The 27,372-nt window shown below is 53.1% G+C and overlaps 6 protein-coding genes across 6 annotated transcripts; 4 read left to right on the forward strand and 2 right to left on the reverse strand.

Moving 5' to 3' along the window:
* Window positions 1-114: 114 nt before the first annotated feature.
* BZA05DRAFT_371600 (putative eukaryotic translation initiation factor eIF-4A subunit) lies at window positions 115-1,890 on the forward strand. Its single transcript, XM_051481684.1, has 3 exons — window positions 115-526; window positions 617-1,480; window positions 1,541-1,890. The coding sequence occupies exons 1-3, from the start codon at window positions 241-243 to the stop codon at window positions 1,588-1,590; spliced, it is 1,200 nt and encodes a 399-aa protein (XP_051340826.1). The 5' UTR covers window positions 115-240; the 3' UTR covers window positions 1,591-1,890.
* Window positions 1,891-2,132: 242 nt separating this feature from the next.
* On the reverse strand, window positions 2,133-3,274 carry BZA05DRAFT_335181 (RmlD-like substrate binding domain-containing protein; the record flags this gene model as incomplete). Its single annotated transcript, XM_051480753.1, has 4 exons — window positions 2,133-2,224; window positions 2,328-3,047; window positions 3,094-3,135; window positions 3,202-3,274. The coding sequence occupies 4 exons, from the start codon at window positions 3,272-3,274 to the stop codon at window positions 2,133-2,135; spliced, it is 927 nt and encodes a 308-aa protein (XP_051340827.1).
* A 1,092-nt stretch (window positions 3,275-4,366) lies between these two features.
* Window positions 4,367-6,741, reverse strand: BZA05DRAFT_425035 (phosphatase 2A regulatory B subunit-domain-containing protein; the record flags this gene model as incomplete). The annotated part of the gene is made up of 8 exons (XM_051485940.1): window positions 4,367-4,682; window positions 4,730-4,857; window positions 4,913-5,083; window positions 5,144-5,497; window positions 5,564-5,964; window positions 6,019-6,220; window positions 6,295-6,615; window positions 6,715-6,741. The coding sequence occupies 8 exons, from the start codon at window positions 6,739-6,741 to the stop codon at window positions 4,367-4,369; spliced, it is 1,920 nt and encodes a 639-aa protein (XP_051340828.1).
* A 1,887-nt stretch (window positions 6,742-8,628) lies between these two features.
* BZA05DRAFT_335218 (RNA polymerase III transcription factor IIIC subunit-domain-containing protein) lies at window positions 8,629-10,147 on the forward strand (the record flags this gene model as incomplete). Its single annotated transcript, XM_051480756.1, has 6 exons — window positions 8,629-8,817; window positions 8,877-9,032; window positions 9,078-9,168; window positions 9,223-9,300; window positions 9,357-9,462; window positions 9,517-10,147. The coding sequence occupies 6 exons, from the start codon at window positions 8,629-8,631 to the stop codon at window positions 10,145-10,147; spliced, it is 1,251 nt and encodes a 416-aa protein (XP_051340829.1).
* Window positions 10,148-11,994: 1,847 nt separating this feature from the next.
* On the forward strand, window positions 11,995-24,039 carry BZA05DRAFT_263112 (uncharacterized protein). Its single transcript, XM_051480148.1, has 9 exons — window positions 11,995-12,175; window positions 12,249-12,412; window positions 12,479-13,138; window positions 13,207-13,335; window positions 13,395-13,522; window positions 13,578-17,523; window positions 17,572-21,915; window positions 21,976-23,613; window positions 23,665-24,039. Exons 1-9 carry the CDS (start codon window positions 12,121-12,123, stop codon window positions 23,929-23,931), a joined length of 11,331 nt encoding a protein of 3,776 aa, XP_051340830.1. The 5' UTR covers window positions 11,995-12,120; the 3' UTR covers window positions 23,932-24,039.
* Window positions 24,040-24,436: 397 nt separating this feature from the next.
* On the forward strand, window positions 24,437-25,663 carry BZA05DRAFT_393894 (galactose mutarotase-like protein). Its single transcript, XM_051483274.1, has 2 exons — window positions 24,437-25,003; window positions 25,063-25,663. The coding sequence occupies exons 1-2, from the start codon at window positions 24,531-24,533 to the stop codon at window positions 25,577-25,579; spliced, it is 990 nt and encodes a 329-aa protein (XP_051340831.1). The 5' UTR covers window positions 24,437-24,530; the 3' UTR covers window positions 25,580-25,663.
* The last annotated feature ends 1,709 nt before the right edge of the window (window positions 25,664-27,372 follow it).

Genomic DNA, 27,372 nt, shown 5'->3' on the forward strand with positions numbered 1-27,372 from the left:
GTGGCGCCAGCAAGGAAGACACCAAGGCTGCCATTGGTCATGCTTTCGCATTTACCCGGCCATGCCACGGGTCGTACCGAGCTCGACTTCAATCCTGCCATGCGTCTCTGCCATCCTTCCTTGACCTAACAACTACCGCCACGATACGATCTAGACATCTTCTGCACAACCCAATTCTCGCAACCAAAACAAACGCACCCACCCGAATCCCACCCACCTCAATTCCAGAAATCCCCCACCATGGCCGACGGAATCGACCGCCGCGAAGACCAACGTCTGGAATTCTCCACGACGAAGGAGGTAACGGTAGCGCCGACCTTCGAGGCGATGCACCTGAAGGAAACGCTGCTGCGCGGAATCTACGCCTACGGCTACGAGTCCCCCTCTGCTGTGCAGTCCCGCGCAATCGTCCAGATCTGCAAGGGCCGCGACACTATCGCCCAGGCGCAGTCCGGAACCGGAAAGACGGCTACGTTCTCGATCTCGATACTGCAGGTCATTGACACGGCGGTGCGAGAGACCCAAGGTTAGTCGAGTGGATTCGGTGCGCGGGGGCGGCGGCGGTAGTGGTGGTGCAAAGTGGAAGGGAAGGGCTGATGGTGTGGCTTTGCTTTAGCGCTGGTTCTCTCCCCCACCCGTGAATTGGCAACTCAGATCCAGTCCGTTATTATGGCGCTTGGCGACTACATGAACGTGCAATGCCACGCGTGCATTGGCGGCACCAATATCGGCGAGGACATTCGCAAGCTCGACTACGGCCAGCACGTGGTTTCGGGCACGCCCGGACGCGTCGCGGACATGATCCGGCGTCGCAACCTGCGCACGCGACAGATCAAGATGCTCGTGCTCGACGAGGCCGACGAGCTGCTGAACCGCGGGTTCAGAGAGCAGATCTACGACGTGTATCGATACCTGCCGCCGTCCACCCAGGTCGTCGTCGTTTCTGCTACCCTCCCCTACGATGTGCTCGACATGACGCAGAAATTTATGACCGACCCCGTGCGCATCCTGGTTAAGCGTGACGAGCTCACGCTGGAGGGCCTGAAACAATACTTCATCGCCGTGGAAAAGGAGGAGTGGAAATTCGACACGCTCTGCGATCTCTACGACACACTGACCATCACGCAAGCCGTCATCTTCTGCAATACGCGCAGAAAGGTCGACTGGCTGACGGAGAAGATGCGGGAGGCCAACTTCACGGTCAGCAGCATGCACGGCGAGATGCCGCAGAAGGAGCGTGATGCCATCATGCAGGAGTTCCGGCAGGGAAACAGCAGAGTCCTCATTTCGACCGATGTCTGGGCGAGAGGTATCGACGTCCAACAGGTCTCCTTAGTCATCAACTACGACCTGCCGAGCAATCGTGAGAATTACATCCATCGCATCGGTAGATCGGGCCGTTTCGGACGCAAAGGTGTCGCCATTAACTTTGTCACCAGCGAGGACGTCAGGATCTTGAGAGATATCGAGTTGTTCTACAGTATGCCCTCTCCTTCCCCCCTTTTCCTCCTCCTCATACTGTTAGCTAACCCACAAACAGGCACCCAAATCGACGAAATGCCCATGAACGTCTCCGACCTACTAGCATAAGTGGGCATGAACTGCGTCGGGGAAACTGTGTAGATTACCATAATTTGATAGTTACTTTCTCAGTTGTTGAAGACCTGGGCAAAAAGGAAAAGGAATAAGTGAGGGGGAAATGGGCTATGACTACCAATGGTTTGTGCCCCGGCCCCTGTTGTGGTGCAACTATTCATTAATGAGCACTCGCTTACATATTGTGTGTGATAGACTCTTTTTTTACTTGATGAGGGGTGAGAATGAGTAGGGCACTGAGAATGTAGTTATCGGGGTGATGATGCTCAATGAGATCAATGATATGAACAAATGACAACTTTCACAGTGAATTGAATAATCGTCTGGACCTTTGGTACCTATGTCCGACGTGTTTCAGTGTTTCTACAGTGGCGGTAGCCAGCTCGGTCAAGGATGATTACGGCGGTTATGTACTAGAGTAGGTATACCGATGACCTGACCGAGCCTACCTACTTTTTGTAGGCCCTCATATACCGTTGCCTGTACATACGCCCAAGTTAGCTCACCACTCCACCCACTATTCCCACCAGATGCACTCACCACCAGTCTCTAAACTTCACCGTCCTAACATCAATCCCCAAATCCTTGAGTTCCTGTGTTGACAGATGGCAATCATACGGGCGTTGCACTTTGCACTTCATTAGCCATATGCACCCACACGCACACCTCCCCTCCACAGCCTCGGGGGGGGGGGGGGGGGGGGGAGCGGGGGGGAGCGGGGGGAAACGAACCAGCAGCATTCAGATCATTCTCAGCATTCGGCACGACATGCTCCAGCGGCAGGCCGGCGACATCCGCCATAGTTTGGCAGATCTCATACTTCGTCATCCTCTCCTCACTGGAGAACTGGAGGACCCTTGGCAGGTCCTGCTCCATCTCCTCCTTCGACTCCATCCCGCGCGCATACCTCTCCGCAACATCAACCAGCACCCTAGCCACATCCGCCGTATTCGTCGGGTAGCGTACACTCCAATGATCCATGTCCACCTTCGCCTTCCCACCGGCGTTCCACACAACATCCAGCAGCGTATTAACCGCGCTCTCGCCATTCACCTCCACCTCGCCATAGAGCACGGGTACACGGAACACCACGCCCCCGGGCTCGTCGAGCACCGCGCCCTCCCCCGCCAGCTTCGTCGCGCCGTAGAAGTTTGGCGGGGCGGTGGGGGATCCGGCGGAGTACGGCGCCTCGCCCGGCGTGCCAGGGAAGACGTAATCCGTCGAGATGTAGATCAGTGTCGACCCCATATCGGCGCAGAGGCGCGCGAGCAGCGACGTGGAGTCCACGTTGAGCGCTGTCGTGCCAGCTTGGTCGGTCGCACAGCGGTCGGGGGAACGCTCCGCGGCTGTGTGCACTACTACTGAGGGGCGGGTGGATGATAGTAGGGCCGACACCGCGGTGGAGTCCGTCAGGTCGAGTTTTTGGATCGAGCCGGAGGCGCGGGAGAAGCCTAGGTGGGTGTTAGTGAGGCGGGAGGAGGGGGGGCGGGTGCCTACCCGTGCCAATGACTTTCCACTCGGCGTTCTCAAAGGCCTTCACTGTTCAGCACACCCAGTCAGCGCTCCTTCTTACTTCCATCCCGCCAGTTCCCAAGGGATACAAACCGCATTGTCGCCCCAACTGCCCCGTAGCACCGGTAATGACCACCGTCTTCTGCTCCTGTTGTTGCTCCGACATAGTATCGGCGATTTGGATGGTTGGTTTGTGAAGGTATTTCACTTTGGCGGGGGGATGCTGGATGACGTAGGGGCATCTTCAAGGGACTTACTTACATAAGTAAGAAATAATCTCTAGATTTCAACAGCCAAGCACGGAAACCCCAAATTCTATCCATCAATATCCAGAGTCCAGACAGCCATTATGATAATACTCCACCATCCTCTCCCGTCCCGTCCATCCATCAAACATCACATGGCAGAGCAGAGCAGCAGCAAATCTCTCAAGCTGAGTATAGAGTATGAAAAGGAAACCAGAAACAGAAAACAAATCATCCACCGGCAATTACAACAGCTGTCTCCCCGAGTCCCCCTTATGCATCAAACGAAGTGGGTACCGTACTTGTAAAGCAATATGAATATAAAAACCACGCACGCAACAAAGTAATCCCCCTTCCTCCGGCCGGCAAACTATAAAATAAAAACGGGCATCCATAAAGTACAAACGATATGATTCCAACTTGCACACACCACAGCAAGAAGGTGACAGGTAAAAAAGCAATATTCGGAGCAAAAGATCTTGCCCTCTTTACGAATTCAATTTCTTCTTCCCCCCCAAACCAACCAACCTTGTACCCACCACTCTATATCCTCATCGACCCTAATTTCTCCCCATACACAGAAGACAAGACAACCTCCAGCCACCCAATACCACGACCGCCGGACCATAACCCTTCATATTATCTTTTTTGGTTTGACGAAGACGAGCTCCCGCTTCGAGACCGCGATTTGCCCTGACGGTAATGAGAGTCGGGAGCCTGACGTCGTTTCTTATTAACAACGGTCAGATGGAACGCCTCGACATAACAAAGCATGCGAAGAACAGTAGAAAAGAAAAGAGAAAAGAAAAAGGATGAGAAAAAGGATAGACATAATAATGAAACCCGAAAAAGAATGCGTGTTCCCCAGAACAAAGGAAATCAGGCGACTCGAAAGCCAGTCAAGTGAGAAGAAGAAACCATGTCTCGCACCGCCGCCCCCAAAAAGAACAAAATCGTTGTCTATCGAGAGCAAATGGCGTAAAAGAATGCGTTGATTGACACAATCCAACGAATTAAGCGTGACCTACCGCTTTGTTTGGGCTTTCGTCTTGGAGGTGGAGGGCGTCCAGCTTGTCGCTTGCCCCGTCTTCAGATATCTGCATAGGTGATCCGGCACGTGGTTTTGCTATTGAGCTGGCGCCGGACGCTGCCTCTTTCCGCTTCCTCGCCGCCTTCTCTTCCAAGGCCTTCCAGATATTCTCCCTCTCCGCTTGCCGTTGAGGGGCACTTTCTTGGAGAGCGGCGTAGTCGCTAGTGCATTCGTCGAATAAGGAGGGGTTTATTTCCATGAACAACTTCATCGCACTATAGACCATTTGGTGGATTGTTCTACGATAGTTAGTTACGTCCTGCACCATTGAGTCAGGGGGCTGTACCTATTCCAGTGTCCTTTGGAGTTCTCGAATAATGGTGCGAACATGATCGGGAGGATGACTTCGACATTGTCACTGACGAGATTGCAGAAGTACTCGTTGTTCCAGAAGTACAGGGCCCTCTCGGCAACCTATTGTTTGTCAGTACGGATGACAGCCACAAATGGCGGTGCAAGGGTAACCAACTTGGAAATGCGGGCTGGCCACGCTCTTGGCCAGCTGGTGGAAAAGTGGCTCCTGGACCTTTGCGAATTCTGCAGGATCCATGACCTCGAAGATATCCTCAACCTCGTTCAGGAACATGACTTCCTTGGTACTATTGGTCTTCGGCCAGTACCTCAGCAACCCCAGAACAACCTAAAGCGGGCCGGTCAGCACTAAGCCAGAACAGAGACTTCCGGTGTTAAAAGATCTCACCTCTTCGGTCAAGGCTGAGTCTTTTTCGAGGAACTGGACGATACAGTACGCCAATTGCGGGTGGTACATGCTGAGACTCTTGACTTTGTGTAATGGGATGAGAACCCGGGTCAAGAACAGTTTGTGCTCCTCCTTTAGAGGCAATGCGAATCCGTTGATGATACTACCCAAAATCTCGAGAAGCTCTGCGATTCCGTTGAACCGTTCTGTCTCGTAGACGAATTGGAAGAACACATTGTTGATGGATCTCCGGATGTACGAACGGAGATTGAGAAATTTGCCGTAGATACGATGAAGAGTCGTCTTCAAGAAGTCGCGCTCTCGGGGATCTTCAGAATCGAAGAGTTCCAGCAACTGATCAAGAAAAGCATAAGTTAGCAAGCCAAGAACACCCATGATTTTTAGGTTGCGATAACTGACCTGTAGCACAAACTGGTGGTCGATGTATTGTTTAGCGACGTTGGTGTTAAAATCTTGGCTTTCGATGAACCTCAGGAAGAACTCATAGACCACTTGAATATGGGGCCATGCAACTTCGAGCACAGGTTCGTCCTCCTCCGGATCAAACGCATCTCCAACCGGATTCACCGGGGGAGGGATGGGTCTGAACAGGTTCTTGGCGAACATTTCCACCACCTTGGGGTACATCCTATCCGTGATGACAGACCGGTTGGTAGCGACATAGTCGAGGAGCTCATGAAGTGCTAAGCGCTTGATTTCCTTGGGCTTCATATCCGCAGAAGCGTCGTTGAAGTCGAAGATGACATTACACTGATCCAGCTTCTGCAGGAAGAGCTCTTCCCTACGCTGAGGGGGAACGTCTACATTTATATCAGCATGTCTCGTTCGGATTCTTCACCAAGCGTCGATCATACCGAGGAAGCCAGGCAGCTTCTCCAGATCTCTCTTCTCGGAGATATCAAACCGCGAGCTGTGCTGCCTCTTGGGAGTCTTGAGACCCTCAGGAATCTGGTCGGCTTTGGGGGCGGTCTGCAATCTGTCAAAAGTCTTCTGACCGGCCTTGGGGGGTACCAGATCGCCCGGCATCGTTTCGGCGGCTCCTGGAGGAGGCACATGCTACATCGCGACACGAACCATGATCAGCGCAGCGCTGGGAACAACGGATCACGAAGATTCCGGCATGAACGTACAGGCGCAGACGAAGGGCTAATGATCACAGAAGGTGCGATCATTCTCGCTCCCGCAGGAGAAGGAGCATTGTTGATGTGAGCATGGAGATTGGCCAACGAAGAGCCAGGAGATCCGGTTGCGGGCGATGACTGAGTCGCCCCGGCAGCAGCAGGGTCCCTCGACTTGCTGGGGGTCTTGTCCGCAGAGGTATCCCCACTCCGGCTTGAATCACCACTGCTCCTCTTGTCGGAGGTGGTCGAAGATCCGGACGAGGCTTGAGATGACGAGGAACCAGAGTCCTTCTTCTTTGAGGAGGTCTTGGACTCCTTGGTTCGAGATAACTACAACAGGACAAACGCACCAACTCGTCAGCACCTTTGTCTCATCGAGCGATTGAAATAAGGGAAAATATAATAATGTGGCTAAAAAAGCGCACATACACCCACTCTCTGCCTAAGACTTTTCATTTTGAAATCCACGATGGGTTTATTAGGGACTCTAGCTATTACGGTAGCTAGAGAGGGTGAGCAGTGCAGTTTCCAGGGGCTGAATGGGCAGGAACGATTGTTGCGTCGAAGTGTCGTGCGTGAGTCCGATGCTCATCAATTGGGGAAGCCGAATTATTACTCTTGCGAAGGGCAGTCTGTGGAGAGGTTTGAAAGCTGGATTGGCCGTGGGTTCCGGAGGTTGGGTGGAGGTGAGTATCTCTGGTGGTGGAGGTGTGTTGAACAGCGGTGGCTGTGGGGTAACGGAGCGGTGACGGGAGCAAGCGATCCCAGCTATGTGACCTGTATAGAGTATCTAGCCCCTAGATACGCACGAGATTGTGTTTCCGTGGTATTTGGTCCTGCTGTTGCTATTGTTGCTGCTATTAATGGTGCTGGTAGTATTGCTGCTTCCTGTTGGCCGTTGTTGGTGGTGCTTGGTGCTATTGCTGGGAGCCGTGTGTCGAGGTTAAGGTTGGGGTTGGGTTTGAAGTGGAGTTGTAGAATCGACTGGGACTGGGTCGACTAGGATTGGCTGGACCGACAAGTAGGGAACGAGAGCGGCAGCAAACAGCACGCACGTTGATCGAGTTGACGGCTGGCTGGGACGGAAGATTCGCGGGCGACAGGCGGCGGGAGCGGGCGGGGGAGGGTTTAGAATGAAGAGGGTGAGGTGAAGCAACACGGACGTGTTGGGGGAGGGGGATTAGTATCAGTAGGGTAGCTAGTGGTTTTGGGGGAGGGGGTGGTGGTAATGGTAGTGGTGGAGGTGGTGGAGGTGGAGCTGGTGATGGTAGCGGTGGTGGTGGTTGGATCCAAGCTGTAGCTGCGGGTCCAGGGGCAGGCGGGAGTTTCGTTTCGTTTCGCTTTTTGGAGAGTAGGAGTGAGGAGAAGTGACGATGAGGAGGGAGGGGGTTTGCTGGGTTGGGGAGGTGGCGAAGATGGGGACGGGGTGACGAGGTGTTGATGAGGGGGAGGAGCTCTCACTGTCTGTCAGTCCCTTTCAGTCGCTCTTCTCACTGTCTCTCTCTGTCTTTCACCAATAATCATACGGTTGACATGTACCTCTATGCAGTCTACCGTAACTTCTATTGTCACCTCGACGCTTGCTTGCTGTCTACGAGTGGAACCATACATTGGGTCTACACATGTCTCAATCGTCAATCAATCAATCGAGCCATCGTTTGGGCCATGACCGAATCCCTCGATGATGTAGATGCTTCTTCTAAGTTTTGAATACCCTCGGTGACGGAGTCCGGAGAATTAACTCGCCGAGAATCAATTAAGGGCACCGAAAGGGCAGCAAGCGAGAATGACGAAGCTCACGTTGAAGCATATATATAACAGACGTCTGCAGTGTAGGGTATGTAGAATGTCCAAGCACTTTGACATCGTGTTGCGTCGCCGGTGCTTAGGCTCCAAAGTCTGTTCGATTTCGTTCTGTTCCAACCCGTGCTCTGCTCGCGAGCGGAGAGACCTGTGCGCTCGCCTTCACCGACAGCAGTTCCGAGTTACGGCACCGCGAATTGCCCGAACCGGCCGATTTGTAGTCAATTTGCTGCATGGGCGGGTAAAGGCTGTTAATTGACCCGATGTGGCCCGAGCTCACGGTGCGTGGTCTCCTCCAATTCCCCACGTGTTGCGACGCGTTCCCCCGCACAAACTTTTGCAGCCCCACCAAAAAAAATTATCCGCGTATAAACACGCGCACGGTTCATGCAAAGGAAAAACAAAGGCATCTCTCTCGAAAAACACGTGGTTCCCAGCTTCCAAGTCCTCGAAGTTAAAAGCCAAGCGTCAGCAATTCCTGCCGCTGTTGTCAGCAACCTTACTGCCACCGCTGCGGTGCCCTCCATCGGCAACCTCGAGATGGATGCTCAACCCGAACGTGCGGACCCCGTCCAGTCCACAGCAGCGAGCTCCCGGGACAATCACATCCAATCCAGCCCCTGGATACCGATACCAGACAAGCGCATCATCTGCGTCGAGCATCCCGGGATAATCCGCAATGTCGAGAAGGGAATTGCTACCCTCGGAGGAGAGGAAGCTCTTGCAAAGGTAGCTCCTATGGCTCTGTGGCATTGTGCAGGCACTCTGACTTGAGCTTGAAACAACAGCTCGCCGCCGCCAACGGAAATATGGCACTTCACCTGCGCTTTCGTCCGGACGATCCAATGCAGCCACCCATCGAGTCGCGCACCGTTCCCACCAACAATTTGCTACTGAAGATTACCATCCCACGACGAAAGAAGAGAAGGGGGACGAAGGACGGTGTTGATGAGGCACCTGGGACGGATGGCGCTTCATCGTCTGCAAAGGAAATGACTCTGCCGGAAAAATTAAGGGCCGCAAAGGGAAACTACAAAGTGGAAGCTATAGGGAGAATTGAGAAGACAGTCCGGTTTAGAGGTTGGCTTTATGTCCATACAGTCTTCTTTGGTCGGATCATTGATGGCAAGATAGACATGGCGAGCTTCCAGTGGAATTCCTCGAATTCGGACTTCATAAACAAAATGAAGGATAAACTGATGGACGGCGACTGTATCCATTCCCATACAGGCCTCGACCAAATCCAGCGAAGCTGACCAAACGTCCAGATGAGAAGATTCGCTCTTTCGAGCTGAGCAAGGACAGAGGAGATCCTAACTCTGAAATTCTGCCGCCTCCGACATTCTCGAACACGGTGATACCGCACACATACTTGTAACCCAATCCCATCCGCCAGTCAACCCTACGGTGCTGATATTACTGCAACAGCTATCGCCAGAACCCCGCGGTGAAACGGGCCCTGATCGACGGGAAAACATCACTCCTCAACTTCCAGGCTGCACCAAAGACTTTAACACCGATGGTCCACGTAACCATCGCCGAAATTCCCACAAAGCCTGCTGACGTCCCGGAGTACGCACAACTCGACTCGCTGCACAAAGAATGCGTTGATCATCTGCGGGCTCTTTTCGAGCAGCGACCCATCTGGACACGCCGTGCACTATACAACAACTTTCCGAAACATCTCCAAACCATGGTCCGCTTCACCATGGCACATGTGGCGTATATGTGGCGGGCCGGACCTTGGAGGGATACTTGTGTTAAGTATGGAGTGGATCCGCGTTCGGATCCTAAATACCGCTTTTACCAAAGCGTCTTCTTCCAGATCGAGACGCATAAATCTAGGCCATCCTACCAATCCGGCAGCAACATTGATAATAGTCATATCTTTGACGGTAAACGGTTGATTCGGGATGGTAGATGTTTCCAGCTGTGCGATGTGACGGATCCGTTGATGCAACAGTTGATCAATACACCCAACCTCAGGAAAACGTGTGATGTAAGTCACAGACCGCCAATACCGGTCCTGTGTGACGGTTCACTGACACAGAGCAAGTAGACTACAGACGGTTGGTATCGTTACAGCACCATCGCCAAGATCAAAGCTGTCATGAAGGCCAAAATCATGGCGCTGACAGAAGACAAGCAACTCCTGGAGACTGACTATGTTGCGATCTTTGAGCAAGAGAGCGAAGACGAGGACCAAGAGGCGGCCAGAAAAGCAAGGGACGCGAAAGAGAGGGAGCTACGGGCCCAGAAGAGGCGTGTTGGAACTCGCTTTTTGAGACATTCCTTGCCGGAAAGGATGAACCCCGCCGAGGGAAGGCCTGAAGCACAACTTGGGGACGAGGAAGCCGCCGAGATCACCCGCGGCGAAGATGATGTGGATGAAGATGAGGATAATGGCGAATGGGAGCAGGAATTGGAGCTGCCCACGTCGCAGGGCCAGGTTGATGGTCGTGTAGACCAGATGATGGCTCAGTACATGAACCAGGGCGACATAGGTGAGTCCAGTAGCACCAGCTTCGTATCACCTCCAGCTAATCACCGAGTAGCATTTGAAGGCGAAGACGATGATGAGGCCGGATTTGATGTCCTTGGTAGCGAGGATGACGACGATGAGGAATAGGATTATCAGCTCGCAGGTTGCTTGGGAAGTCAAATCGAGTGCGATAAGGTGATTGCAACAATTGGAGAGTCCATGTTGGCCCTTTAAGTAGTCACGCAGCACTATTTCTCCTACCACGGGAAATGTATTATCCCATTATCGAGAGGATTGTGATCGGACGTATTTGCAAACCAGAGGTTGACCAATTACAAGTGAGCAACTCTAATGCACAACTTTGTAGAAGCACACCGTAAAGTAGCCCCCTGGTCAGCAGATCGAATTGTATAACCGCCATAAACTCAGAAGCACAATGGCCTGCGGGGCAAACAACGAGATCTTGAGCTTTGAATTGCAGGGATCGTCATCCGATAACCCGCTGCTCGGAGACGTAGTAGTTGTTTGTTGGTCTACCTCACGTATGCATGGTTGGTGTTGGGGACGACGGGTGCCTGGTGATAGGGCGGTTATCGTTGTCCCGGCATGGATTGGCTGATTCGCGAGGCTTACGATGTGCTTCTGGAGCGGGGTTGAATTCAACTTCCATTCCGGGTGCATATGCTTGGAAACCGTCTCACCGGTGGGAATAGTAAGGAATGAACTACTAGTGGTGAGTCCAATGATGTATGCGGACATGGATACAGGCTTTGCGTACGGAATGGGTCTTGGGGCTCTGAGATTTGGTCCTCACTGTGTGGAGTACTCTACCGTTGCGGTGGTGCGGGTTGGTTGTCTGCCTACAATCCAAGTTTAGCCCAATTCGTTGCGGCTCTGTTCCTGTACAACATGCCCAGCTCCTCTAACCACGAATGACCTCTTGGCAGCTTAGTAACCAAGGTCTGTCGGGGTCTATCGCGATTCCTCTCTTCGCGTTTTATGGTCCGCCGCAGCAAGCAAAGGCGCCCAGGCCCGTCCTGGATACTTCACTCCAAATCCACGACTCAGTAGCCTACACATCACACCTCTGCAACACCTCCCGAACTCTGCACGACTGAGCTACTTACTTCACCTGCCGAGCTTGATCCTCAATACCTTCGTCCATTCGCTCCTGTAAGTCCTAGAATGAATTGCTGTCACACGCGCACTTTCGCGCAAGATGCTACCTCGCTCGCTTGTCGCGCACAACAGCTGCACCTGCAATTCGTAGTACTCTACATCCACCATTCCTCTTCCCTCCGACTTTGCAGCCAGGCTGAAGTGCTTCTGCTCACTCTCGGTGTTTCCTTCCAGTTTCCAAGCTCAAGATCATCAACGTTTCCCCGCAGCCACGCACTCCTAGCCGAATAGCAACAATAACCTACGACTCGAAACGAACACAACTTCATTCACATACCTGCGCTTCCTTTCATTTAATACCTCAATAGCTGCTGCTGGTTTGTATTGAGTATACTACAGCTGAAGCCGGTTCGGACCGAAGTTTTGCGACTATGGCGGGCGTAGGTGCCGAAGTCTATGCCGCTAGGCTGGCCGACCCGACCAAAGGTTTGAAGCCCTCGACGCCCGTGCGAAGACCTGATGGACCTGGTTTCTGACGACCCTGTGGGGGGATGAATAGAGGCGAAGGTGAAGCTGCAGACCGCGGGCGAGCTGCGCGATTCAATAGACCTGTTCACGCATACCGTCCCGGCCGAATACAAAAATTTCCTGACGAAGCTCATGCCCGTGTTTCTGGAAATCCTCCGCGGACCCCCGGTGTTCGTCTCGACGTCACCGGAACAGGTGTGTGCTCGCATTCCCCGTGCTTGCACTACGCTCGAGATAGCTAACGGCCGCGGTCGGGCGTAGAAACTACGGAATATGATCCTCGACACTATACACCGACTACCCTTCGTACCAGCAGACGCTCTGGAACCATGGCGGACAGAAGTGCTCACCCTACTGATGAACTTGGTCCGGATAGAGAATGAAGAGAATGCCGTGCTCTGTATGAAGACGATAATGGATTTCCAGAGAACGTACCAAAAACAACTAGGCGAGCAGGTCCAACCATTCTTAGACCTAATAATGGACATGTTCAAGCAGATGCCCAAGGCGGTAAAGGATACATTCGACAACGCTTCGACAACGACCTCGGGGGCCACGCCGATGCCCAGCACACCAGGCAACCTCCAGAGTCCGAAACCAAACTCACCGGTCCCAGGAGCGGATCCATCTGGCTCCGACCAGAACCAGCCCGCAAAGACGTTGACGAAGGGAATGCAGAGCTTCAAAGTGCTAGCAGAGTGTCCCATCATCGTTGTGAGCTTGTTCCAAGCACATCGCAACTCTGTGCAAAAGAACGTGAAGCTCTTCGTCCCTTTGATCAAGGAAATGCTGCAGCTTCAGGCTGGCCCACAGAAAGAGGCCCACGATCAGGCGAAGGCCAGGGGTGAGAACTTCACTGGCGTCAGCTCGGGAATCAAGAACAGAGTGGCGTTTGGCGAATTCGTCACCGCTCAGGTCAAGGTTAGATGCTTTTTTAATACAATGAACGTAGTGTAGTAGCAGCCATAGCTTACGACGAGGTTTTTTAGACCATGAGCTTCTTAGCATATGTCCTACGGGTTTACGCACAGCAATTAACGGATTTCTTGCCGTTTCTTCCCGAAATCGTCGTGCGGCTACTGAAAGATTGCCCGAGAGAAAGATCGGGGGCTAGAAAGGTGTGCAATGTTCACCTCCCCGTATATGGCTTGTCGTCTCTAATACCGCCCGTTTCTAGGAACTGTTGGTGGCGACAAGACATATCATCAATTTCAATTTCCGGCGGATTTTCCTTAAGAAGATCGATGAGCTCTTGGACGAGCGAGTGCTCATCGGTGACGGTCTTACCGTTTACGAGACCATGAGGTTCGGCTTCTCGAATCATCGCGATCCCTGCATCATGCTGACTTATTCGCGATAGGCCGTTAGCCTACAGTATGTTGGCGGATCTGATTCATCACGTCCGCGAACAGCTCAAGCCCGACCAAATCAGGCGCACTGTGGATGTTTACACCAAGAACCTCCACGATAATTTCCCTGGCACCAGTTTCCAGACCATGAGTGCCAAATTGTTGTTGAACCTGGCCGAGTATATCGCAAAGCTGGAAGACAAGCAGGAGGCACGACATTTCTTGATCATGATCTTGGATGCCATCGCCGAGAAATTTGCCGCCATGAACCGGCAATACCCTAATGCTGTGAAGACAAGCAGGCTCCATAAGAAGCACCGGGACGAGGGCAAGATGGACGAGGACCCACCGGAGGATATGAGCAAGGAGGATTATGATGAAATTGAGATTTTCATGGCGACACCGATCAAGACATCGAACGCTAGGGAACGTGGAATTGACCCGGTCACGGATAACAAGTTCCTCTTCAAGAATTTGATGAACGGGCTGAAGAGTATGCTCTTTTCTCTCAGGGCTTGCAACCCACCATCGCCGCCGGGAGAGAACATGCCGTCCAATTGGAATGAAGTAGCGTTTGGATTCAGTGCCGAGGAAGTCAACATCATTATCAAGCTGTTCCGAGAAGGTGCCCGCGTTTTCAGGTATTATAAGGAACTCGACGCCGACGAGGACTCGGACGTCGCCACCACTCCGCATTTCGTGGCCCCTAATGGCAAGGAGGAGAAGGAGCTTTTGGAGACTTTCGCTACTGTCTTCCATTGCATCGATCCGGCCACCTTCCATGAGGTTTTCCACTCGGAGATCCCATTCTTGTACCGCATGATGTTTGAGCATTCGGCGTTGTTGCATGTTCCACAGTTCTTCCTGGCGAGCGAGGCAACATCCCCCAGCTTTTGCGGCATGTTGCTGCAATTCCTCATGAACAACATCGAGGACGTTGGAACCGACGACCCAAAGAAGTCGCATGTGCTGCTGAGACTGTTCAAGTTGTCCTTCATGGCTGTCACGCTGTTCTCGGCGCAGAACGAGGCCGTGTTGCTCCCCCACGTGCGTGACATCGTCCTCAAGTCCCTCCACCTGGCAACTACGGCGGCCGAGCCGATGAACTACTTCTACCTATTACGATCTCTCTTCCGAAGTATCGGAGGTGGACGGTTCGAACATCTGTACAAGGAGATTCTTCCTCTGCTCGAAGTCCTCCTGGAGAACTTGAACACCCAGCTCAACTCTGCGCGGAAGCCACAAGAGAGAGACTTGTACGTGGAGCTATGTCTTACGGTCCCTGCACGACTCAGCAACTTGCTTCCCCATCTTAGCTACCTGATGAAACCCCTAGTCGTGGCTCTGCGTGCCGGCCCGGAACTGGTCAGCAAGGGACTAAAGACGCTCGAGCTCTGTGTGGACAACCTGACACCTGACTACCTGGATCCTATCATGGCACCGTACATCGACGATTTGATGGCGGCGCTGTGGGAGCACCTCAAGCCGCTTCCGTACAACCATTTCCACAGTCATACGACTATGCGCATTCTCGGCAAGCTTGGTGGACGGAACAGGAGATTTCTCACCCATCCCCCGGAGCTCGAGTATAAGACTTACTCGGATGATGCTTCAAGTATCAATGTCAAGCTCATCGGTGCACCCGGCGAGAGGCCTTTCCCCATACTGCAAATGGTCGAGCTCGCCCTCGGCAAGATCCTCGAAGTCAAGCTGTCGAAGACGGACCAGGAGAAGAAGACCGATATCTTTTACAAGCAGCAGTCCCTCCGGTACCTGGCCTCCACATTGAAGATCTTCATCGGCTATGATCAGTTGCCCGAGGACTTCCTGCAGATGGTTAGGCTGTACGCCAACGATCTCTACGAGGGGTCAACCGAGTCGTCGGAGTCTGTTATCGCCATATCAGACCGCACAAAGTCCGTGTTCAAAAAGCACGAACAGGAGGCAGTGTTGCGTAAGCTTCTCCAGGCAGTGATGCACGCTACCGCTATCGGGCAGTTGGCTGAGGAGGCTACCTCGCTCGCGTTCGATGTGTGTCGGCATTTCATCATTCTTGAAGTTGGACGAGCGGTCATCGAGATGCGGCAACGGAAGCAGCAATTCGCCGTTAATGGCGGCGAAGGTCCTATGCACCTTGACAGCAGAGTGTTGGCTGATGCAATCGGCGACTGCCTCTCCTCCGATCGCACCGAAGTCCGCGAGACCGCTAAGAACGCCATGAAAGTGATGTTTGAGGCAGCTGCGGTTGTCTTCGGCTCGGATGAGAAGGTGCACCGCCTGCCATTCTTCTTCTACCTCTCAAAGACTTTCTGTCATAACTGCTACGAGGAGGAGTGGTATCCGAAGTTTGGTGGCGTTCAGGGTATTCGGGCGCTTGTTGAGGACCTGGGTATGGGTCTGGACTGGTTGAAGGAACGTCAGAACGACTTCGTGAGAGCACTTCTTTACGTCATTAAGGATGTCCCACAAGATTTACCTGCTTTCACCCGAGAATTGGCACAAGAAACATTGAAGTTGGTTCTTCGGACGTGCAACCAGAACGCCTCGAAGGAGGAGTTCACGAGGCAGCATACCAAGAATTTCAACCTTTGCGCGCTGCTCTTCGTTGAGATCTCAAATCCGAACAAGCACGTACGAGAAGCAGTCCAGAATGCGTTTGTCATCTTGGAGAATATGATCGGCATCCCCAAGCATACGTTGATGCTTCCGGTGAAGGAGCGGCTCCTGACGCCTATTTTCAACAAGCCTCTACGAGCCCTGCCGTTCGCCTGTCAGATCGGATACATCGACGCCATCACCTACTGTCTTAAGCTCGAACCGGGTTTCCTCGAGTTCAATGACGAGATGAATCGGCTCATGATGGAAGCCCTTGCACTGGCCGATGCCGACGACGAGCAGTTGTCGAATAACAGGCTCCAGGAGCATCGCACCACCGAGGCGGTTCTCAATCTCAGAGTTGTATGTATCAAGCTGCTCTCAACGGCTATTCTGGCCCCCGAGTTCAATACTCCCGACAAGGCATCATCGCGCGCACGCATCATCTCGGTGTTCTTCAAGTCTCTGTATTACAAGGCACCCGAGGTCATTGAGGCCGCTAACAATGGTCTGAAGGGTGTATTGCAACAGACCAACAAGTTGCCCAGGGACCTCTTGCAGAGTGGACTTCGGCCCATCCTGATGAATCTTTCCGACCCCAAGAGGCTGAACGTGGCTGGACTGGAAGGACTGGCGCGCTTGCTCGAGCTCCTGACCAATTACTTCAAGGTTGAGATAGGGTCTCGACTTCTTGAACATCTCAAGTCACTAGCAGACACCGCTTTCCTTCAACAGACGTCATCCAAGCTCCTCGAGCAGAACCCGGTCATCAAGGTCATTGCCGCGATCCTCAACATCTTCCACCTGTTGCCGCCGGCAGCGGTTGGGTTCATGAGTGGATTGGTCACCATAGTGCTTGACCTCGAGGAAAAGCTGCGGAGAACCCAACACAGCCCAGTGCGATTGCCGCTACTGAAGTTCATCAACCGGTATCCTGGCGAGACGTGGAAACATGTCCAACCGAAGCTAGGGGAGATGAAGTACGGACGCCTGTTCGCTCAGCTCCTCAACGACGAGTCCAGCAAGCCGCTGAGGGATGTGGTGCAAGAGGATATCCCCGGTCTGCTAGAACACTCTATTGAACTAAAGGACAAGTCAGACGCGGAGAAGTTTGTGGCCATCATCAACGCCATAAACATAGTCAAGTCTATCGCGCCGTTTGCTCCTAAGGAATGGATGCGGGGTAATAGGGATTTGATGGTGAAACTCCTCAAGGCCGCGGTGATGATCCGTCAGAAATCGAAGGCGGGCGAAGTTCCGATTCCCATCAAGCTCGCGGTTGAGCAGGCGTCAGCCACGGCGGTGGAGATTTTCATGGTGTACATGACGGAGGTGGATGACGATTTGGACTTTCTTTTCCAGGTGAGTTATTCATGAGCGGTGCGTGGTCAAAGCTAATATGGGTGGAAGGTTATCGATGCTACGACCTCTGATAGGCGTGCTCAGACGACTAATGTGTTGACACATCACATCTACACCAAAATCATCCGCTCGGGAACCATCGAGCAATGGCGGAACATCATTTACAAGTGTCTCAGCCTCTACACTAATGGCTCCTCCCAGGAGACCAAGACGTTTGCTTTCCACTACTTGGTCAACCCTATTCTGGCTATGGACAAGAAGCGGGGATCCCCAATCATCAATGGCGAAAAGCTGGTCGACAAGAACTTGATCGAGAATGTACACAACAAGATCTGGCGGCCGAATCTTGGCGACCTGGGCGATGACTCTGCTCAAGGCCTTGATCACTCGCGAATGGAGCTGCTGCAAATGTCTGCGCTCTTGATCCGTGACCACCAGCAGTCCCTCGCAGAAGCCAGAAAGGACGTGATCAAATTTGGTTGGAACTACATCAAACTTGAGGATATCGTCAACAAGCAGGCCGCGTACGTCCTCATCGCATTCTTCATTAAGCACTTCGACACACCGTCAAAGATTGTGATTCAGATCTACGTTGCATTGCTCAAGGCACATCAACACGAAGGACGGCCGCTGGTCACCCAGGCCTTGGAACTCATTGCGCCGGTATTGAAGAAGCGGGTTCCCACCCGTCCCGATGACAAATATCCTATCTGGGCTCGATGGCCGAGGAGGATTCTGTCGGAGGAGGGCCACAACCCACACCAGATGACAAATATCTTCCAGTTCTTGGTCAGGCATGACGACTTGTTCTTCGATTCGCGGGAACATTTCGCGACGTGGATTGTCACCGCGTTGCCAAAGCTTGTCATCCAAATCCCTAGCCCTTCTGCGGAGTATAAGAAACTCTTCATCAAGCTGGTGACTCTGATTTGGAAGTGGGAGCAGCATAGAGTTGAGATGTCTCGTGGAAGCGCTAGCCCGGATGTTTCCCCGTCGAAGAAGAGAAAACTCGATACTATGATGAGCAACATCACGGTGTCATCTCCATCCCAGACTGGTACCCAGGGAACCGAAGCCATATCGATGCAGCTGAGAGCGTTGGTCATTCGCCACCTTGTCCAGTTCATCTGCCGCCTGCCCGAGAAGTATATCGCGAAGCCGGATGAGCCATGTACCAAGGCTCTCCTCCTTCTGCGGGACTTTTTGGGACCGAGTTACTGGGGAGGATTGGAGATCGACCTCTACCCCAAGATCATGACGGAATACTTAGTCACCAACGATATCTCGGACGCGACTTTGCCAGGGTTCGTGAATTCGCTCAATGTTCTGAAGGTTATTCTTGACCTCAAGGCCGACGAATGGGTCATGAGACAACTCGACACGATCCAGAAATATCTGGATAAGCCCCTCCGGTCAGACAGTGCAGAGGTTCAAGAGAGTTTGCAGCCCGTCCTGGCACGTGTCCTTAGTGCTCTGCCCATCGAGAAGGTTGAAGGTGAGGATGAGGATGAGGAGCCGAAGGAGTCGCCCGAGAGCCAGTTTGTCGCGTCCTTGGGCAGCATCGTCCAGGAGAATTTGAACACCAATCTCATGTCGAGTGTTCACATCCTTCATACTCTATCAGAGAAGCGCCCTAGCGTCATCGACGACCATATCTCGGCCCTAATGAAGGCGTTCCAGAAGTTGGGCAAAGACCATCTTTCTGCGCCAGCCGTCGGGCCGGGAGGGACACCCATAGTTCAGAATGGCGCGAGACCGGACACCCCCGGCGGCAACTCGCAAATGTTTGACCCTGATACCACGACGAAGCTGTTGTGCATGGTTATCGATGTGGCAGCGTCGAGGGTCTCGGTCCTCGGTGATCAACGCCGGCCGTTCTTGAGCGTCATGGCACAACTGGTGGAGAAGTCTGGAAGCACAACGCTCTGCAAAAAGATTCTTGGCATCGTTGAGAACTGGGTATTTAAGTCGACAGAAACTTTTCCGACTCTCAAGGAGAAGACGGCCGTCCTGTCCAAGATGCTCTCGTTCGAATCGCGTCCGGATCCAGAGCTGTGTAACAGCTTCCTGGAGCTCGTCATCAAGATCTATGAAGACCCGGTCATCACGAAGACGGAGTTGACTGTTCGCCTGGAGCACGCGTTCTTGGTCGGTACCAGGGCTAAGGATGTTAATATGCGCAATCGATTCCTTCAGATATTTGATCGCAGCATCTCGCGGACTATCAGCAATAGGTTCAGCTTCGTCATGGCAACCCAGAACTGGGAAACGCTCAGCGATTCTTACTGGTTGCATCAGGCCACTCATCTGCTCTTTGGCTCGGTCGATATGGACCAGCGGATTGAGCTCCACAATGAAGACCTCAGAGTAATGCCCGCCTCGACACTGTTTACGACGTACGGAGCCAAGGATGCACGTAAGGGGGATGTCATGCTCGACGACAAGTTTGAGGAGTTCATGTTCAAGCACAAACGGTTCTTGCAAGGCCTGGCGGATGTTCGCAGCGCGGATATCTTGGAGCCCCTCCGGCAGCTGCAGCATCTGGATTCGAAATCGGGCCATGAGATCTGGGTTAATCTGTTCCCGCTATGTTGGTCTGCCATCGGAAAGGAGGATCGGATGGACTTGTCGCGTGGAATCGTCGGACTACTCGCTAAGGATTGGCATAACCGCGCGATGGACAAGCGTCCCAACGTCATTCAGAGTCTGTTGGAAGGTGTCGAGTTTTCGAAGCCGAAGCTCAACCTGCCGGCGCATCTGGTCAAGTTCCTGAGCCGAAGCTATGACGCATGGTACACTTCGTTGCACCTTCTCGAGGATAATGTCAACAAGCCGCCCATTGACGCGGCTGTTGTCCGCGAGAGCAATCTCGACGCCCTCGCTGAGATGTATGCTACTATCGCCGAGGAGGACATGTTCTACGGCCTCTGGCGCCGCCGTGCAAATTACATCGAAACGAATAGTGCGATCTCGTTCGAGCAGCATGGCATGTGGGATAAAGCGCAGCAGATGTACGAGAATGCGCAGATCAAGGCCAGGACCGGGATGTTGCCGTTCTCCCACTCGGAATACATGCTCTGGGAGGACCACTGGGTTATTTGTGCCCAAAAGTTGCAGCAGTGGGAGATTCTCAGCGAGTTCGCGAAGCACGAGAACTACCCCGACCTGATGCTTGAGTGCGGATGGCGGTTGATTGATAACTGGAATGGTAGCGAAGGAGAGCGGATGGACCAGACTATCAAGAGTCTGATGGATGCGCCCACGCCTCGACGGTTCTTCTTTGCTGCGTTCATGGCGCTGCAGAAAGTTCACCAGAAGACGGAGGTCCCCACGGAGTTCTCGAGGCTGTGTGATGAGGCCATTCAACTGTCGCTGCGCAAGTGGCATAGTCTGCCCAAGAATATCACACAGGCCCACATCCCGCTTCTGCAAACTTTCCAGCAGTTGGTTGAGCTTCACGACGCCAGTGTGATCTATGCTAGCCTCAACTCTACCACGGCACAGAACCTCGACGCAAAATCGCAGGAGCTTAAGATGCTTCTCGGAACCTGGCGGGATCGCCTACCGAATGTTTGGGACGACATCAACGCTTGGCATGACCTTGTCACCTGGCGTCAGCATATCTTCCACTCGATCAATCAGACGTATCTCCCCCTCCTTCCCAGTCAGAATCAGAGTGCCGGTGGGAATAGCAACTCTTACGGATACCGCGGATACCACGAGACGGCATGGATCATCAATCGCTTCGCGCACGTCGCCCGTAAACATCAGCTCCCCGAAGTATGCATCAGCCAGCTCAGCAAAATCTACACGCTGCCGAATATCGAGATTCAGGAGGCGTTCCTCAAGCTGCGTGAGCAGGCCAAGTGCCACTACCAGAATCCGAACGAGCTCACCCAAGGTCTGGAGGTGATCAACAACACCAACCTGGGATACTTCGCGTCGCAGCAGAAGGCCGAGTTCTACACGCTCAAGGGAATGTTCCTCTCCAAGCTGAAGCAGAAAGACGAAGCGAACGAGGCCTTCAGCTTGGCCCTCTATCACGATCTGAAATTGCCAAAGGCTTGGGCGCAGTGGGGACACTACAACGACCAGTTATTCAAGGAGAATCCCACCGACATGGCACCCGCCGGCAATGCGGTCAGTTGTTACCTTGAGGCTGCGGGTCTCTTCAAGAACGGCAAGGCGAGGAAGTTGTTGGGTCGCGTACTGTGGCTGCTCAGTTTGGACGATGCCAGTGCGTCGATTTCGGCCGCGTTCGATGCCTACAAGGGTGATGTGCCAGTGTGGTACTGGATCACGTATATTCCGCAGCTGTTGACGAGCCTCTCGCATAAGGAGGCACGCTTAGCGAGGGCGATATTGATCAAGATCGCGAAGAACCATCCTCAGGTAAGGATCCCGCATTTGTTTTTTTGTTTTTTGGGTGAGATGACTGATGGTGGTTTTTAGGCGTTATACTTTTTACTTCGTACCAGCAGGGAGGATTACCAGGTCATCAAGAAACAGACTGCCGCCGCCGCGTCGAGAAAGGCTGGCTCGCCGGTTGTTCCCCAGGGCCAGGTTCCGCCACGGCCAAGCAGCGCACAGCCGCAACCAAATGGTGTTGCAGAAGCAGGAAGGGCGGGCAGTCCGTTGCAAAACACAATGGTGGCGGCTCAACCAGGAACAGCCGGATCTCCAACCCTGCAGAGTGCTCAGCCGACCTCGTCGTCTCCCGGTCCCCAAGGCCAGAACGGCACGTCAGCTGCTCCACCGGTACACGTCAACCGACTCCCATGGGAACATGCGGAAGAGATCATGTCGGTCCTCAAAACGGCCTTTCCCCTCTTGGCTTTATCCATGGAGACTATGGGAGATCAGATCTCCAAGTTCTTCAAGTGCCCGCCGGATGAGGACGCGTATCGACTCATCGTTGCGTTGCTGAACGACGCTTTGCAGTGGATTGCTAGGATGAATCCTGCGTTGGAGGATACCAAGTTGCCGCCGTCTACCGAGGCCAATATCTCCCGTTTCGCCGAGACGATCCTTCCTGCCCACATCAGGGTCGCGTTCGAGGCAGATTTCGTGGCGGAGAAGCCGAATCTTTACAAGTACATTGAGCGGCTGCGCCGCTGGAGAGACAGGTTTGAGGAGAAGCTTGATCGCCGACCACCTTACCAGAATTTGGAATCTTACAGTCCTCATTTGAGCGAGTTCAAATTCCAGAAGTTTGACGATGTCGAGATCCCTGGACAGTATCTTTCCCACAGGGACAACAACAAGGACTTTGTCCGGATTGATCGTTTCCTCCCCAAGGTGGATGTCATTCGCGGCTACGGTATCTGCCACCGTCGACTAAAGATGAGAGGGCACGATGGCAGCATCCACGCATTTGCTGTCCAGCATCCCGCAGCCAGGCACTGCCGTCGTGAAGAGAGGATACTCCAGCTGTTTAGGATCTTCAACGGTGTTCTCGGACGCCGCAAGGAGAGCCGTCGCAGGAATCTCAACTTCCATCTGCCACTGATGGTTCCTCTGGCGCCACACCTCCGCCTGGTTCAGGATGACGCTTCATACATCTCACTGCAGGGTATCTTCGAGGACCACTGTCGTCAGATTGGGATCAACAAAGACGATCCAATCGTGTTTGCCCTCAGGAAGGTTATCGCTTCTCTAGAGCCTGGACGGACCGGTCAGCAGCTCGTGGATCCCAACGTTAAGCTCGAGATCTTCAATACAATCCAGGAGAAGATGGTGCCGAAGACGATTGTACTGGAGTTCCTGTCGAGTTCATACCCTTCGTTCTCCGAGTTCTTCCTCTTCCGTCGGCAGTTCAGCTATCAATTCGCTGCCTTGACGTTCCTTACCTACGTCATGACCATGAGCAATCGATACCCGCACAAAATGTTCATCTCCCGCGCGACCGGAAATATCTGGGGCTCTGAACTTATTCCCGCTTTGGCTTCGACGAATCCGACCTTCCACAACAACGAGGCTGTGCCGTTCCGTCTGACGCCAAACATTCAGTCTCTCATGGGACCCATTGCCATCGAAGGAATATTTTCGTGTGCAGTCATGACCATTGCGAGATGTCTCAGCGAGCCTGATGTAAGCCAACCCCCTTCTCACAATAACCTTTCAATTCTAACACCTCGACAGTTTGAGCTAGAACAACACCTGAGCGTGTTCGTTCGTGACGAGATGATCTGGTGGTTCACCCAGCAACACCGCCCCGTCTTGGGAGAGCAGCAGCTCCGCGAAAAGGTCCAGCACAATTCGGACCTGATCATCAAGAAGACCGCGAGCCTGGCCCAGCCTGGAACTGGCACTCTGCCGGCAAACCAGACGGTCATAGATCTTATCTCCAAGGCGGCGAATCCCGCGAATCTGGCTCAGTTGGATCATCTGTGGATGCCGTATTTGTAGACTTGGTTGTCGAAGGTTTTCTTTGGGGGCGGTGGGGGGTTATTTCAGACGGTTAGGGATGGGGATGGTGATTGTGAATGTGGTGTTTTGGTCCTTTGTATTACTTTACTTTTTTTGCTTTGTAGGGGGTAAATGCGCGTTTCTTCTGTTCTTTCATGATTGCTGGTTTTTACTCTGCTTAGTCGTGCGTTCTGGCATTTCTTTTTGGGTGTTTGATGATGGGTGTTTTTTTATATGTAGTGTTCGTTTCTGGGTTTAATTCAAAGGTTTTTTATTCTTATTGCTTGATGAGGGGCGGGCGTTTTGGTGGTCTATGGCTGGGTGGATAAAGCTGATTTTAGCCCGAACTCAAGTTCGGTAAACTTTCGAGTAAACGATGCGACGCCATCTGGCTCATCCTGTTCTAGATACGGGTACGCACGCGGGACCACGGGTGAAAACATCCAATCATTTAGGCTATTATCTCTCCCTTCCTCCTCCTATACATACTATGGGGAAGAATGAATGCGGGGTGAGTGGGAGAGTTGCGGGGCGGTCCCGGAAGCATAAATTCCACACGTATCCCACAATGTGAATCGTCAAATCCTACCGCAAAGACCATGTCCACATCTCGCGTCACACTCATCCCGCGGGGTGCAATCCTGCAAGCGCTCCGCGTCGGTCCCAGCAGCCGGAACATAGTGCTCAACTTCAACACGGCGGCGGAGTACGCGCACAACCCGGCGCACTTTGGCGCGACCATTGGCCGCGTCGCGAACCGTATACACAATGCAGTCGTCAATGTCGCCGGCCAGCAGTGGGCCCTCGATGTTAACGATGGGAAGAATACCCTCCATGGCGGAAAGATGGGATGGGGCACGAGGGCTTGGGAGGAAACGGAGAAGGGAACGTTTGTGCTCACCAGTGAGCACAAGGATCAGGGGTTTCCCGGAGAGGTCAAGGTTAAGGTCATCTACACCGTGATGGAGGGCGAAGGGGTGGGGGAGCAGGGGAAGACCGAGGTGGTCATGGATTATGAAGTCGAGCTCGTTGGCGGCGCGGACGAGACGGTGGTCAATATGACGAACCACAGGTGAGTCCCTCGCCCTGTCCGATGCCTACCAGGTGATCGATATTGATATTGCCGAATAGCTACTTCAACCTCTCCGGCCTCCCCACGATCGAGGGCACAATCGCCACGCTAGCGACAAACCAGCACCTTCCTCTCGACGTCGCCGGCATCCCGATCGACACCTCCGCGGCTCCGTACCCAGGGATCAGCGCCAGCGTCCCCTTCACGCTCGGGCTCACCTCGCCCGACGTCGACGACTGCTTCGTCTTCGCGGACACTCACTCCTCGCCCTCCTCAATCCCACTGGATACACGGTCGCTCCCGCTGCGCACCTGCGCAACCTTCTCCCATCCAGACACGAAGATCCACCTGCAGGTGAAAAGCACCGAGCCGGCGTTCCAGTTTTATACGGGGAAGTATGTGGATATTGCGGAGAGGGAGGATGGGACCCCCGCGAGAGTGCCCAGAGCGGGGTTCTGTGTGGAGCCTAGCAGGTTTGTGGACGCGGCGGCGAGGGACGAGTGGAAGGGTATGGTGACCCTGAAGAAGGGCGAGGTATTCGGGAGTAGGATCGTTTTTACGGCGTGGCAGGAGTAGAGTGGGAACGGCTTGAGGGAGGTGGGGTTATAGCTAGCGTAACTATGTACGAATGGAATGGATTCGGAAAGCTGAAGAATGCAAATGCTTGTTGCTGTGCATATGTGGTTTGGCACTCCTAAACAGGTTTCCAATTGTATCCAAAGATACAAGGCTTTAACGGGAAACTATCCAAAGGCAATCAAACGTCAATGGCGATGGGTTAGGGAGGATCCCGCTCTTGAGCCCTTGGAAGTATCACAGTGTATCACTCGGCGAGTGACATCTGTGCTAAACCGTGGTAGGGGGAAATTTGTTTTTTCGCGTGATGGCCAAGATTAGCTTGTTCCGATGATGGGCACGGTGCCCAAGAAGTTTAGTGAGTAAATCGAAGAAAGCAAAACCAGGAGGGAGTGCTAATAGAAATAGGGCGAGAAATGGAAGCGAACGAAAAAGCAAAGAGCTATGCGGCTACCGCTTCCGATCAGACCTCATTCGGTAGCTGTGCCGCAGGGGCGGAAGCCGCTCGATAGGTAGTGGAGGTATGTACTGGTAAGTATCTCACGACGTCGAACGTTCCGCCGAGTGCGTCGTTTTCGGCACATGTAGCATCGGATTCCCGAGAATCCCTGACATCATTCTGGAAATGGCTTATCCCCACTCCGCCGATTCATCGGAGGTAACCTACGATGACGATAAGCGCGCGGTCAATAAGTTATGCAGTTATGCAAGATGTCTGTTTAAAGTTGTGGCGCCGTTGCGCTGTCTGCGCACTGCCGCAAGGGCACATACACGCCATGCTTAGATCACCTGTTCCTCCTACATACATATGACCGGTAACTAATGCGGGAATGCCGTGTTAGGGTCCCAAAAAATGCACACGATGGTCTTTGAAGCATCGTGTCTTTCTTATGGCTGCTTCCTGCAAAATAGTACACGGAGATCTCGGTGGTGCTAAGGAAGGAAAGTCTGCGCATGGGAAAAGGACAATGAGGCCCCGACTCACCAGGCACCGTACGATATTCAGACGCCCAGATTGCCGTTAAACGAAAAGCAAACAAAGGCGTTGAATAGCGCTGTTACCAAAACATATATGAAAGACGGGAATCCCCCTTCCCGTGTCCTTAGCACATCTCATACGACGGATAAGCGACGAATAATGGAAAGAAGCCCGCGAGTGGTCGACAGCCCGAATCACTCGCAAACACTTCAAACCAAGCCGCAGTACAAACCGGTAGATCCAGTCCCGGCGAAGGCCCCGAAGCGCCGAGCCGCACGGTACTATCAGCTCAAATCGTGACATGCCCTCGCGGACACTCGCCTGAAGTGGGTCAAGCTGCTAGAGGACGATCAGTGCTGGTGGTCCAACTGGGCCAAGCAGACTCGAGAGCACCTATTCAGGAACCACAAACAATGGCGGGCTCAGCATCTGGTAGGAAAGATCGGATGTGAGTGGTCCCCATAGTCTAGAAAGGCCGTATACGACAATAATTGACTTCTCCCTCTCCCTCTGAAGGTGGTATAGAGAAGTTCTCCAGCCTCAAGTTGATAGTTGAGCTGCAGAGACACCATGAGTAGAAAATTTCAGTAACGTACGTATGTTTTGACGCTCGGCGGGGGATGGGGAGTGGTAGGCGGAGGTTGGGAATTGCGTGGCATACCTCTGGGTTCGATATCTTGAAGCGTAGAGGAAGTAGGTGTGGGTGATGTGTAGGAATTGGAACTGAGAGAGGATTTTAGAGGTAGGACTTGGAACTGAGGGGAGAGTTACAAAACAGGAGTAGGGATTTGTTTGGCTGTCAATAGGAAGTCCA

Source organism: Tricharina praecox (assembly GCF_024521635.1).
Source record: "Tricharina praecox strain CBS 144465 chromosome Unknown BZA05scaffold_8, whole genome shotgun sequence".
Taxonomy (NCBI): domain Eukaryota; kingdom Fungi; phylum Ascomycota; class Pezizomycetes; order Pezizales; family Pyronemataceae; genus Tricharina; species Tricharina praecox.